The following is a 13,405-nucleotide window of genomic DNA, read 5'->3' as shown; positions in this document are numbered from 1 at the left end:
AGAACAAACAGCAGACTTCCTGCTATGTTACACAGCACACTGATCCCAACATCCTCCCTCTTCTCCTCCTCCTCTCTTCTCCTCTCCTCTCCTCTCCTCTCCTCTCCTCTCCTCTCCTCTCCTCCTCTCCTCTCCTCCCTCTCCTCTCCTCTCCTCTCCCGCTCCTCTCCTCTCTCCTCTCCTCTCCTCTCTCCTCTCCTCTCCTCTCTCCTCTCTCCTTTCCTCTCCTCCTCCTCTCCTCTCCTCTCTCCTTTTTCTTTTCTCCATTTCTCCTCCCACAGTGTCTCTGAACATCTCCTTTCCTACTTCTTTCCTCCCTTTTCCCACTTCTTCCTTGTTCTTCTAGTCTAATCTTCTCCCTTCCCCCCCTTCAAGCTTCCTCCTTTCCTTTTCCTCTCATGATCTTTATACCCCCCTTCTCTCTCTCTCTCTCCGCTCTTCTCCATCCTTCCTTACTTCCCTCATGCTCTTTTCTTGTTTCTGCTTCTCCTCTCCTCTCCTCTCTCTCCTCTCCTCTCCTCCTCTTCTCCTCCTCCTCTCCTCCTCTTCTCCTCTCTCCTCTCCTCTCCTCTCCTCTCCTCTCCTCTCTCCTCTCCCTCCTTTCCTCTCCTCTCCTCTCTCTCCTCTCTCCTCTCTCCTCTCTCCTCTCCTCTCCTCCTCTTCTCCTCCTCCTCTCCTCCTCTTCTCCTCCTCTCCTCTCCTCCTCCTCTCCTCTCCTCTCTCTCCTCTCCTCTCCTCCTCTTCTCCTCCTCCTCCCTCCTCTCTTCCTCCTCCTCTCCTCTCCTCTCCTCTCCTCTCCTCTCCTCTCCTCTCCTTTCCTCTCTCTCCTCCTCTCTCCTCTCCTCCTCTCTCCTCTCCTCCCTCTCTCCTCTCCTCCTTCTCTCCTCCTCCTCTCCTCCTCTCTCTCTCCTCCTCCTCCTCCTCTCCTCTCTGGTCTCCTCTCCTCTCTCTCTCTCCTCTCCTCTCCTCTCCTCTCCGCCTCTCTCTCCTCCCTTCTCCTCCGCTCCTCTCCTCTCCTCTCCTCTCCTCCCTCTCCTCTCCTCTCCTCTCCTCTCCTCTCCTCTCCTTTCCTCTCCTCTCCTCCTCTCTCCTCTCCTCCTCTTCTCCTCCTCCTCTCCTCTCCTCTCCTCCTCTTCTCCTCCTCCTCTCCTCTCTTCTCTCCTCCTCTCCTCTCCTCTCCTCTCCTCTCCTCTCCTCTCCTCCTCTCTCCTCTCACAGCTGTTTCTCCTCCTGAATTGGCCCGTGAAGTGTTTTTTGTGATATCTTCCTGTTTTTCCTGTCGTCATAGCAGCGCACAGGAACATTCCTCATGTAGCTGCACCTGTGGTACTTCCTGTCAGATAATCACTGTTGCCATGGTTATCTCAGGTGTCACCTGACCCTAACTGATATGAGAGTCATGTGATCACTCGTGATTTAAAAAGGGTTATGATCATATCATTGGGAATGATATGATCATATGATACTTTAATACTAATAACTATTAGAAATGAACTGAAATACAACAATAAAACAAAATGTGACAAGAACATTCTTTTTTATACATTTCAGATATAAACATTGTGCTTTTTACTCATTTAAAGTTAATTCTACATATAATATGCTTCTAATAACAATATTAAAGCAGGCATTGACCTATTAAACAGATTGCTCCTGAAAATACAACAATATTCTGTTGGTCAAACAACCAATATGTACTTTTTAATGTTGGATGGCGTCCGTTGAACTGTTTGGTAATGGGTGGAACTCTTCAGGTTTGGACTTTGTATTAAACAATAAATAAGAAAATAGTAGATGAATTCAGAATGAGACCAGTCATCAGCTGCAGCTGTAGAGTTGTATGTAGTGATTAGCCTAAAGCTGCAGATTTGATTTTATTATCTCCGCAGACTTAGCGTTCCCATCATAGTCAATGTTGTTTTGATGCAGTGTGAAATTCAGAATCATCATTTAATGTGTGCATCGCCTGTTCTCCACCTAACAGCAGTTTCCTGTGTTTTGTGTGTTGCAGAAGAAGAGGAAACAGGCAAGCAGAGATGCAGACTCCCTCAGTCTCTGCAGCCTGGACATCAACGTAAGTTCACTAAGCTTTTGTGGCTCAGTTTTTGTCTTTGTACTGCACACGTGGCTTAAAAAAACGTTTAGTCTTTTATTTAGAAAAGACTAAACACTGATTTCTTACTGCATTATGTCCACACCTTTTAAATTACAATGAAAATTTGAAAAAGGAGTAACTTTACTATTACAGTTTTGTCAGCATTTGGTCTGTTTGGATGTTTGGATGTTTAAGGTGTGATGTGTTTTTTGGAGCTTATTCCTAAAAAAAAACAGAGGGTGTCGTGTATTGTATGGATTGTGAAGGTCATTATTGTAAAATACACCTGAAGTACCACCAGAGTCATATATGTCCTAATATTGCATTCTAATTATTGATGTAAACGTCACTAATGTTGTAGTTAGTGAAGTAAGTAAGTAGTAAATGTAATAACAATCATATTAATGCAGCTAAAGACTCTCAGCTCTTTCTGCAGCCATTACAGCCTGTGAATTAAAGGTACATACATCAAATTTCTGATTTACATATATGAAAGATGTTGAAATATTGCTTAAGTTGTCCGATTTATATTTTTTGTGCAACATTCGCACCTAGCAGGAAGAGGACTTTTTCCAGTTCCAGTTTACATTTAAATTATTATTATCATTTACATTTTTTATTGGATACAGTTCCTGAGAGATGCAGAAATGTTTGTTTCTCATGTGCACTCATTTCAGAAGTCGTATTATAACAGCACATTACTTTTTATTTATGTTTTCAGTTTTCTGTTAATCACTTTGCACTCAACTGAATGAAAGGTGCTATAAAAATAAAGGTTTAATTAAGTTTTTGTAGAATAAGATGACGAACTAATGAGATGATTGACCGATTCTATTTAACTGATTTTAGTTCTCTTTCATATTCATATTCTGTTTTTTATTCTGTGGCTCTCTCTGTAGTGAGTAATCACATTACATACGATAATCGAGCAGCTCTACTAGTTGTACGTTTTGTCATACGTGTTGATCCCAGTCTATAGTTAGTTGTCCGTATTTACATCAATCCGTCCACCTGTTCCCTGCCGCCTGTGCTGTCCTGGCCACCCTGTTACAGTCTGTTTTTGCTCCTTACGTACTGTTACTGTTGCCTGCCTGTTACCTCTCTGTTTGTCTACACGTCTCCTCCTCTTCATTTGTTTTGTTAGGTTACTTTACTGCACCCTCCCATCAGACTGAGCGCCTGTGTTTGGGTTTTCCTTGTCTGTTGCTCGTACACTAACTGTGTACACCCCAATAATATTCTCTAACTCGTGATAAAAAGTAGAAAAATGCATTAAAATTGAGGCAAAATAACCAGATATAACTTATTTTTTATTTCACTCATTCCATTAGACCTGGCCCCTATTTTACCCACAATGCAGCCTGACCATTTCATCAGAGCAGGTCGTGCAGCTCCCTCTGGAGTCTCAAAAGGCTTTATACAGTTTAATTTCTCATGTGTATAAACGCTCCATCAAATGTTTCTCAGTTAAATCAGTGTATTTCATCTGCACACGTCTTTTGAATTTTAGGCAGTTTGATTTCTCTTATTTATATGAAATGTGGCAGATTAAAAAACTGTATTTCCTTATTAATAATTAGAGTCATATAGATTGAATTTCTGTAGGAGACTAATATACTTAATTAACCTTTTGTGTAGGTTAGTTAGTTAGTTTAAGGACATTATAGAAACTGTAGAAACAGTATTTTCTTAGAGACTGTTCTTTTGTTTCTTTTGTCTCCTTTTGTGTAATTTTATCATAAAATTTCTTCATGTTTTCACCCTCGGTCATGAATTTTCCAAGTTATATAAATAAGAAGTGTCTCAACACGCAGAGGAAAAAACAGGCTGCAACAATATATTCATCCATTATCAGAAAGACTTATCTTGATAAGGGGCATGGAGTGGAGAGGGAGGGGGGCAGCTGGAGCCGGGATCAGCTGAGAGGCGGGGAACACATTTAGTTTTTATATATAGTGGTGGTAAGTAGTGGTAGGTGAAGCTGATTTTGATCAGCTTGTTTTACGGCCTCCAGAGTCAACGTGAACTTTATAAAGACTAGTGAAGGTAACGTTACGTTGACAGATGGTGTAATGCAGGTTGTAAAGAGCTGTGAACGAATTAAAATGTTGACATAAAGCTGGTCCTGTTCTGAACAACAGCCTGTATCCACTGTATAATTCTGTAGAGTTTTATGTTTTTAATATAATTCTATAAAGTCTTAACGTCACAGTGTAAAGTGCCTTCACATAAACTTATTACATCTCTATATTCCTCTTTAAATAACACCAGGCTCCTGAAACTGTAGAAAAAACTGTAAAAGAGTGTGAAGTAACTTACGCCTTTCCAGCTCTGACTGTACATTATTGTATATTCTGACCCTCGAGGGGCCTCGGTCCTAATGTTCGACGCCTCCTCCTGTATTTTTATCCCTCTGCCAGCAGCCTGTTCCTTCCCGGGCGGCGCCCCCCTCTGCTCAGGCTAACACAGGATGTCCACTCTGGTCGATACACTCCAGTGTGACAAACAGATCCAAACACACGTCAGTCTTATTTTGCTACGACCCGACGCTGGCAGATAATGAACCTATAAGAAACGACACTCTATTGTTTCTCTAGTGTTACTCACCGGAGCTGTGTGAGTCACATGCAGCCTAAAACTGGACCTGGAGACACTTTACCTGACCCACAGGTCATGATAGAGTTATATTTTTATAAAAGACACTAACTTCTGCACCAATACTGTCGTTGTCCAGACAAAACAAAAAGTATTATTTTATAGTTTCATAATTTACAGTGTGATAGAAAGTTGTTAAGTACAAATATTCAAGGAGGTAATTAATTTTACAGTATACTTTATAGACTGCACCACATGCTGGGGGGAAATCATTTAATTTATATTATTAGAAATAAATAAACAGCTTTTAATTGTTTTCAATTAATTACATATATAATAAAAAAACAATAATGTACAGTGGTAGTTAGAAATTCAGTAGATGTAATAGTTAAAATAAACTTTACAAGTTGACTGTAACTTGTAACTTTTAGTTTTGACGATAAAACACCTGAGAATGTCCTGAGTCACTTTAAAATAGGTAATCTGAGACAAAAGGTGCTATATTGTTTAATTTATTTTAATTTATTTAAGTATAATAACCACATCAAGTCAAAAAACCTGACATTTGTCTCGTATTTGTTTGATTTTCATCCTAAATTAATCGTCCGTGTCGTCGAGATTGTATTTCTTAATGTCTCATACCAGTTTTAGTAGATTTAAAAATTTAAGAGGTTTATGTTTTCATTAATCATGAACCATCTTAAAAATATCCAGCGTTGGCACCTTCATGCCTCCATTGACATCCGCTCTTAATAAAAAGCGTCACTCCTGCTCTTTGATGTATGGGCGTGTAGCCAGTGTTTCATACTTCAAGTGAAATAAGATTAAAATCTCAGTGACGTTCAGAGGGTCTTTTCCTAAAGGGGTGTCCTGAGCCAATCCCAGACATTAATCAAGAGAATAATTCACCAGGTATTCATTCATAAAATGAAATCACAGCTATAAACTTCTATAAAAAGTCTATAACCTCTATATGCTTAAACCCTAAACTGAAGAACATATATCCTCACAGTATGGCTCCCTAAACAGGAATATGACCCCCCTACATAATTAATTACTACAAGTATGAAGTAATTAAACAAGCTTTTTGCCTGCAGGCTGCTCTCCCTCCCTCTCTTTCTCGCTCTTCATTAATTAAATCACAGATTGACATTGATTGTTGACAAACTGTCCCAGCACCAGTAGCTCCAGTAGCCTGTCAGCTCCAGGAGTGGAGGGTGGTAGTACATGCTGAGTGCAGATATTAGTGCTTTGAGGTACTGCATTTCATAGATAAAAGGTGACATATGTAAGTTCACATAGGGAAGACTTCACAGTGGATGGGTAGGTTGACAAATCATTAGCTAACATCTGCAATAAGTTGTTATAAAATTAGTTTCACCTTATACAGTCCAGGAGCTCGGTGGTTCCTTTGATAGCTGATTACATCTGTGGAATTTAACTAACATTACAGCTAACTGGGCAGTGTTTTCAGTCAACTAGCAGTCAGTTTGAGGTAGCTGGGCAAAGACAGCATCCCTGATGTCTGGTTGAAAAGTGGCTCAGTGTGGAAAAGGTGGAACAAAAGTGACTGCTTGTACAAACTTCTGTGTACAGTCTATGGTGGATCTGTAAAGGTGTGCTGATACTCTATTACTGTCTATCTAAATCTAAATGCACACCTGAGATTAATAGAATTGAGTTTGCAGGGCATCATTGTCACTATTCACGTACAGTGTACATAATCTACTGTACATTCTCAGCACATGATATCCACAGTTTGTTTGGAGCCACTTTAAAATGAAGAAATAGTTCCTATGAAAACTAAACTGAGGACTGGGTGGTCTGTGAGTACTGCTCCACCCATAACACCCACCCAAATGTATCAGTGCGCACTCGTGTGTAGGATCAATGTATTGTTGGTTCGGAAGGTGGAAACAAGAAGGGAGGACGAGAGGAAGGAAGTGAAGACAGTAAGTGAATAAGTGAGTCAGAGACAACATGAGCAGTCTGAGTTTTAAAGCAGAGCGGGTCTGGAGGAGGACGGCTACATGAGAGGGAGAGACCTGCAGCAGGGATTTAAAAGAGAAAGCAGAGGAATAAGAGACCCAGACCGGCTTGAACTCGCTGCACAACTCCTCGACACCTAGACGTTCTCTTGCTACTGGAAAAGATCCAGGTCCTGTGCTGAGTTTTGGGCTGAGCAGTATGGTGATACGGCATTTAAAGTCTGCGTGCTCTGTGGAGTTCTGCAACATTTGGGGTTTGCTGGAGAGCAGCAGCATGGGGAAGCAGGTGGAGGTAAGATGGAAGATTTAGTTTGACTGTATGAGTCAAAGTGGAACGTTGTTATTTTTCACTTTATTTAAAATTTGTGATTTATTATTTAATTTAATTTCAATCTGCATCCTTATCCTCAGTTTAGGATTATTACAACATTTCCTTTGAGAACATGTCAGATTACTGTTGTTGAACCTGAAGAGAAAAATGTCCTCAAACAATAATAGGAAAAGCTCAATGGAAGATGTTCTTCGTGAAATCAATAACTGTTCTGAGATTCTTTGCACCTTTAAAACAAAACAGAATTCAAATTTTAAGGTTGCAAAATTTTCTAATATTATAAGAGAGAGAGAGAAGATAGAAGAAAGTTCAACATCATTATACGTGTGTTTAATTAGAACTACAGGGAGCAGGTTTAACATAGGTGAAGTTGCCTTTTAAGAAATTAAGTAATTTATTTTTGAACAACCAAAATTAACCCAAGTTCATTGTCTGTTGATTAATCAAATTGTCAAATAATAGTTTTATAGTAGTGCTCGATCCTTTATTTTAATACACACTCAGCCGCTGATGTTCTTTTCTAAATACACCTACAGTCCTGGCTGCAGAGTATCTGTCCCACGTTAACCTGTGACGCTCATGTTTCACCTTTAACCCCACATTTTATAGCCACTGTTGTTTTTGCTTGTTTGTTTTTGTCCTGAGTGTCGCTCGCTCTGCTGTAAACCTGCTGCAGTTAGATAACCACTGGATTGATCTTTGTCAGATTGAATCAGGTGACACCCCATCACACACAGAAACCTGTTACAGCATCTCCAATGGAAACTTTAACAGACTGAAGTCGTCAAATGACGGTTGAAGTAACTTTACTGCTAAAATTGCTCTGACTCTGTTTAAACTTATTTTAACTGGGGTTTGTATGTTGTGTTTACGAGACTCTTCAGTCCTCTGGATGCTGCTCGTCACAACCTTTTTCATTCTTAAACGTACAAACACTCGTTTGCTTCTGTAAAATCGGGAAAATGTGTTAGCAGATTTGGGACATGAACCTGAAGCTAAAGTTAAAAGTTTTCCTGTAACTCCAGAGCAATCGAGGACAAATAAATCATCTGTCAGAGGTTAATTTATTTTTGGTCGACTGGTTCCCGACTGGGAGCGCTGATGGAAACAGAGTTTGATGGTTCCAGTAGGTCAGCTGACTGTGGGCTGCAGGGCAGAGCTGAAGATATATACACACAGACGCATGAACACAAACATTGATTTATTTTAAGTCTGTATCCAGGACAAGCAGCCTGGTGGCATTTTAAAACACAGACACCCTGATATTATCGAGGTCTGATATCTGTGTTTGTGTCTCGCTATGGTCCTGTGCACAAATTTTTACCTCATTGCCATTTTTGTGAGAATGTGTTTTTTCTACTCCAGGGTTGTTGAGACTTCATTTTAGGGTACAGGTTGAGGTTATGCATTTAGCAGTGATGGTTAAAGTTAGAGTATAATGCATTATATGAGTGAGTGTCCTCACAGCTATAGTGAGAGAAGCCTGCATGTGTGTTTATGTGAGACAGAGAGAGTTTGGCAGAGAAGGAGTAACTTTGACTCACGCTATTGTTTAACCTGCAGTAAATCAACAATACAAAGTCAAATTTCCCGCAAACGACTAAAACATTTACACACAAGTTTATTTAAAAACAACAGTCTGAACATCAGTCTTCAGATTCACTGGACAAAGTCTGCTGGAGGAAAAACTATAAAAACACTGTTGATAATCAGTTAGTAATAATACGATTATACTGTAGAATTAATTTAGCAAGTGAGAATAAATGTAAATAATTCACCGTTTAAAGATTCTTCAGTGTGAGCTGCTTTTCTCCGTTAAATCATTGTAAATATATTTCTTTCTGTGATTTTAATGATTGTTTTAATAACATCTGTGTCTGTTTTAAAGTCGTGTTGGTTGATGTTTTGTTTGTGAGGATATTTTCCTCAGGCAACTCTATTGTTTCTAGACATTTTGCCACCGTCTCACGTCATCAAATGACATAAAAGTAGCATGAAACTGATCGTTTCCCACTGTTTTCTTACATTTTCTTACAATGAGCTACAGATCATTGGCAGCAAGACAAAATAAATAAATAAATATTTAAAGCATATAAAAGTAAGATTTAATTAAAATTAAAACCGGATTTTAAATGTGTGTTTAAACACATCAACAGTTGTTCTCAGATCCACGGGGAAACTGTTTCATCAGCTCAGAACATAAAAACTAAAAGCTTTTGTTTTGGAAACAACAGGCTCGCGCCAGAGGACCTAAGAGGTCACGCTGGTTCGTGCACTAGCAGGGTGTTCACCACGAAGTGCACGTGGGGAAAGAAGTGCTTTAAAAACAAGACCTGGAAACACAGATGACCGAGATTTGGTCTTTGTTATAGGGAGTCATGATGTGTGCCACAGTCTCCTGCAGGGTCTCAGCAGGTCCAGTTAAACGTGTGCCGGCTTCTAAGTGGGTTTATAGCTCAGTTCTCTCTCACAGGAGCCCAGCACCAAGCGCAGTAAACCTGTGTCCAGGGTGACGTCTCTGGCCAGCCTGCTGCCGCCGGTCAAGACCGCACCACTGAAGAGGATCGGTCAGACGCTGCAGGTGATCCACCGCTCACCAGTCTCCACCTCATAGTGCATTATGTATTTATTCTATTTTGATGCAAATACTTTTGTGCTTTTACTTGAGTAGTGTTCTGACTGCAAATTCCTACTTAAGTAGAAGATCTGAGTACTTATTAAGTGTGTTACCTGCTCCAGACTTCTGTATTCCAGAGTCTGAAATTAAGAAATTATTATCACAACCAGCACTAAGAAAGAGGAAATATATCAGAAATTTATGTTTATTATTATGTTATAGACAGTTTGATGTTTTTAAATCAGTTTTAACCTCCTCTCTGTATCTGTTCAGCGCTCCATCAGTTTTCGTAATGAGAGTCGAACAGAGAGACCTGCTCCTCCTCCTCCCTCCTCCTCCTCGACGATGAAGACACGAGTTATCTCAGCCACGGTCTCCAACCCTTCCTCCTCCATGACTGCGACTCGTGTCTCGACAGCAGCCGCCCCGGCCGCCAAGCGCCGTGACAGCAAACTTTGGAGCGAGACGTTCGACGTCAGACTGGGAGTGTCACAAACTCTGAGTCCGAAAGAGATAAAGCGACAAGAAGTGGGTGAATTATTATTGTTGGTGTGTTTTTGTTGTCCAACTCTCACACATCAGTTTATTACAGTGGAATAGCAAAGACAAAAAACGTGCCACTGTCTTTTTTTCTTATTCCCTCTCACTTCTGTCTCTTCAGGCCATATTTGAATTAGCTCAGGGTGAGAAAGACTTGGTGGAGGATCTCACATTGGCTAAGAAGGTAAATACAAACTGAATCTCCTCCTACTGTAGATTTACTTTGCTGTTTTTCTTATATACGCTCATACTGTGTGTATGTGTGTCTACTGCAGGCTTACCATGACCCAATGCTGAAACTTTCAATCATGACTGAACAGGAACTGAACCAGATCTTTGGTACTCTAGACTCACTGATACCACTGCATGAAGGTAAGAGGGGTCATCTGGTTGTGTCTAGTCCTATATCAAATCTCATAGAGCATGCTGCAGCAGTTATCTTTCTCTCTCACTCCCTGAATAAAGGGAATAATTGGCCAGTTTTAGACTGTATTTTATTAATCTTATTGTGTTTATAAGTGTTTTGTAGGGAAAAATAAAGTATTTATGTTTATCAAAATGTCCAGAAAACCTTTGGAAATAAATAAATTATCAATACCACTGAAGAAGCCGCTGTTGTCATTGTGTCCTCTGCATCTTTTTTATAATCATTTCAAAATGTTTCTGCTCAGACCTACTGAGTCGCCTTCGAGACGCCAGGAAACCTGACGGGTCCACAGAACACGTGGGACACATCCTGACTGACTGGGTGAGCCGCAAAAAGCAGCAAGCTCAGAACCTAATTACAGTCCACAGGGTTCAGATGCCTTTTCATCTCAAGTTCAATCATCATAGACCCAGATTGTTATCTCCTACACTCTGCATTAACCAGGTCTCTGTCTCTGTCTCTGTCTCTGTCTCTTTACAGCTGCCCTGTCTCTCCGCCTACACGCCGTACTGCAGTAACCAGGTGAAGGCTAAAGCTTTGTTGGACCAGAAGAAGCAGGATCGGCGAGTCCAGGACTTCTTGCAGCGCTGCCTCCAGTCACCTTTTAGCAGGAAGTTGGACCTGTGGAACTTTCTCGACATCCCCCGGAGCCGACTAGTGAAGTACCCGCTCCTGCTCAGGGAGATCCTGAAGCACACACCTAATGACCATCCGGACCGGCAGCACCTGGATGAGGCGGTGAGGAAAACATAACTTACAGATCTGGCTTAAGCCTCTGTCTTACTATTGTGCTTTATGTAACAAAACCACTTCAGGTCCAATGAAATCAGTCAGATACAACCTAAATAAAGCTTATAAATCTTAGAGACTTGTTGGTATCATTTAACTGATTTTAATTTTGTCTGTTTGATCCACAGATGCTGATGGTTCAGAGCGTGGTCGCAGACATTAACAGGGGGACGGGGGAGTCGGAGTGTCAGTACTACAAAGATCGTCTGTTGTACACAGAGGACGGACAGAAGAACGACCTCATCGACCAGTCTAGGACGCTCAGCTGCCACGGAGAACTGAAGAACAACAGAGGACTCGTCAGTAGATTTCTAAAATTCTTCTACCCACCACCAAAACACAAATGAATTAGCAATTCAAGTATAAGTTGTTAACTCGAGATTGTATTTCTGAATATGTTTTGATCTAATCAGTCACTAAGATGTTCCCTCTGCTTCTGTTTCTCTCTCTTTCCAGAAACTTCATGTGTTTCTGTTCCAGGACGTCCTGGTCATCACCAGGTCCGTCTCGCTGAACGATCAGCCAGTCAGCTACCAGCTCTGCCGCCAACCAATCCCCATCCGGCAGCTGGACCTGGAGGACCTATCAGACGGAGAGATGAGAGTAGGCGGGTCCATCAGGGGGGCGTTCAGCAACAACGAGCGGAGTTAGTAGTTCACAAATAGCACTACAAATATTCATTTTCTGATTTGAGTCTCTTAAATTCATAGACGAGCACAGATCCTGGCATAAACTTCTGATAATAACAAATGTGGTCTCTCTCCTCGCAGCTAAGAACTTCTTCCGGGTCTCGTACCGCAGCGGAGGTCAGCTGCAGAACCACTACTTTCAGGCCAGTGACGCCTTCAACAAACAGCAATGGATCAACTGCATCAGACAAGCCAAGGAAGCAGCAGCACTGACTGGAGAGCAGCCACTGCAGACAGGACAGTGTCTGCAGACCGGGCAGAGTGGGCAAACAAGACCAGTTAGTGAGACAGCAGTGAGTTTGCAAAGTGATTCAGGGATTGAAGATGACAAAGGGATGTGGGGGGAGATGGAAACAGGGCTGGGGATGGAAGCAAAGGAAGACCTGGGTGAAGGGAAATATATAAGTTTGGATAAAAAGGCTCTGGAGGGTGGAGCAGGTTTGGAATTAGATGGAGAAATGAGGGTGGACAGTGAGACAAGGCTGACGACCAGTGAGACAGAGGCAGGGCAAGGGGTCGGTGAAATGGGGGTAGAACCAGGAGCCAGAGCAGACTGGGAGACAGATGGAGGAGGAGGAGGAGGGACTCTCAGTAGAGGTGCAAACGAGGTTCCCACCTCCCTCATCGCTTCTTGTCCTTCTCAAGACAAGGAGGAGGAGGTGATGGAGCAGGAGCAGAGTGGCGCTAAAGAGGCAGACAATGTCAGCATGGACACGAGTGAGGCCGACTCACCGCAGGGCGACGAGCTGTCACTCAGGTGCTGATGCGACAAAAACAAAACGGACTGTGGATGCAGCCAATCAAAATCGGGGACTTGATGATGATGTCACTGACAGGAACATCAGGGATCATGGATTATTGTGTAACTGCTGTATCCTGACTGCCGGATGTTCAGCGTGACCACTGTGTTCTCAAATCAGCCGCCTCCACTTCCAGAATCCTGGCCCCATGTGACGGCGCTAAGTGAATGGACGTTATTAAGACACTGGGAGTTCAGATGACGCCCTGTGCAGTTGCTCATTCTGCAAAAACATTTTACAGCCGTTGTTTTTCTGATGACTGTGTATGGTATGTATCATGGCACCATCACTTAATACGTAATCCCAGTTCACCAGATTAGAGCTCAACTCACAAGACTGACCATTTTTCCTGGCCTCTCTCTTCATAGCTAGTGTTGCCTCATTTAGTTTTAGTCACCTCTTAATTAAAACCACAGCTGTCAAGTGTTAAGGCTGTTGAAGTTACCTGTGACCATTACTGGTGCTATGATGAGGTTTTTTACTGTACACGCTGAACACATTTCTGCAGATGGTGTCAAACTGTGCCACTGATGG

General features: G+C 41.8%; 1 protein-coding gene across 1 annotated transcript in view; it reads left to right on the top strand.

Annotated features, from left to right (window-relative positions):
- LOC113153502 overlaps positions 1-13,096 on the top strand; it is a 21,409-nt gene extending 8,313 nt beyond the window's left edge. Inside the window, exons 16-25 of the mRNA XM_026347159.1 lie at positions 2,012-2,074; positions 9,483-9,590; positions 9,900-10,154; positions 10,288-10,350; positions 10,442-10,538; positions 10,838-10,914; positions 11,074-11,331; positions 11,511-11,681; positions 11,839-12,028; positions 12,153-13,096. Of these exons, the coding sequence (XP_026202944.1) occupies positions 2,012-2,074; positions 9,483-9,590; positions 9,900-10,154; positions 10,288-10,350; positions 10,442-10,538; positions 10,838-10,914; positions 11,074-11,331; positions 11,511-11,681; positions 11,839-12,028; positions 12,153-12,835 (1,965 nt within the window). The 3' untranslated portion in view covers positions 12,836-13,096. The remainder of the gene's footprint in view (positions 1-2,011; positions 2,075-9,482; positions 9,591-9,899; positions 10,155-10,287; positions 10,351-10,441; positions 10,539-10,837; positions 10,915-11,073; positions 11,332-11,510; positions 11,682-11,838; positions 12,029-12,152) is intronic.
- The last annotated feature ends 309 nt before the right edge of the window (positions 13,097-13,405 follow it).

This window comes from Anabas testudineus, chromosome 5 (assembly GCF_900324465.2).
Source record: "Anabas testudineus chromosome 5, fAnaTes1.2, whole genome shotgun sequence".
Classification (NCBI taxonomy): Eukaryota; Metazoa; Chordata; class Actinopteri; order Anabantiformes; family Anabantidae; genus Anabas; species Anabas testudineus.
Note: the sequence above shows the minus strand (reverse complement) of the source record. Positions and strands in the feature narration are given on the sequence as shown.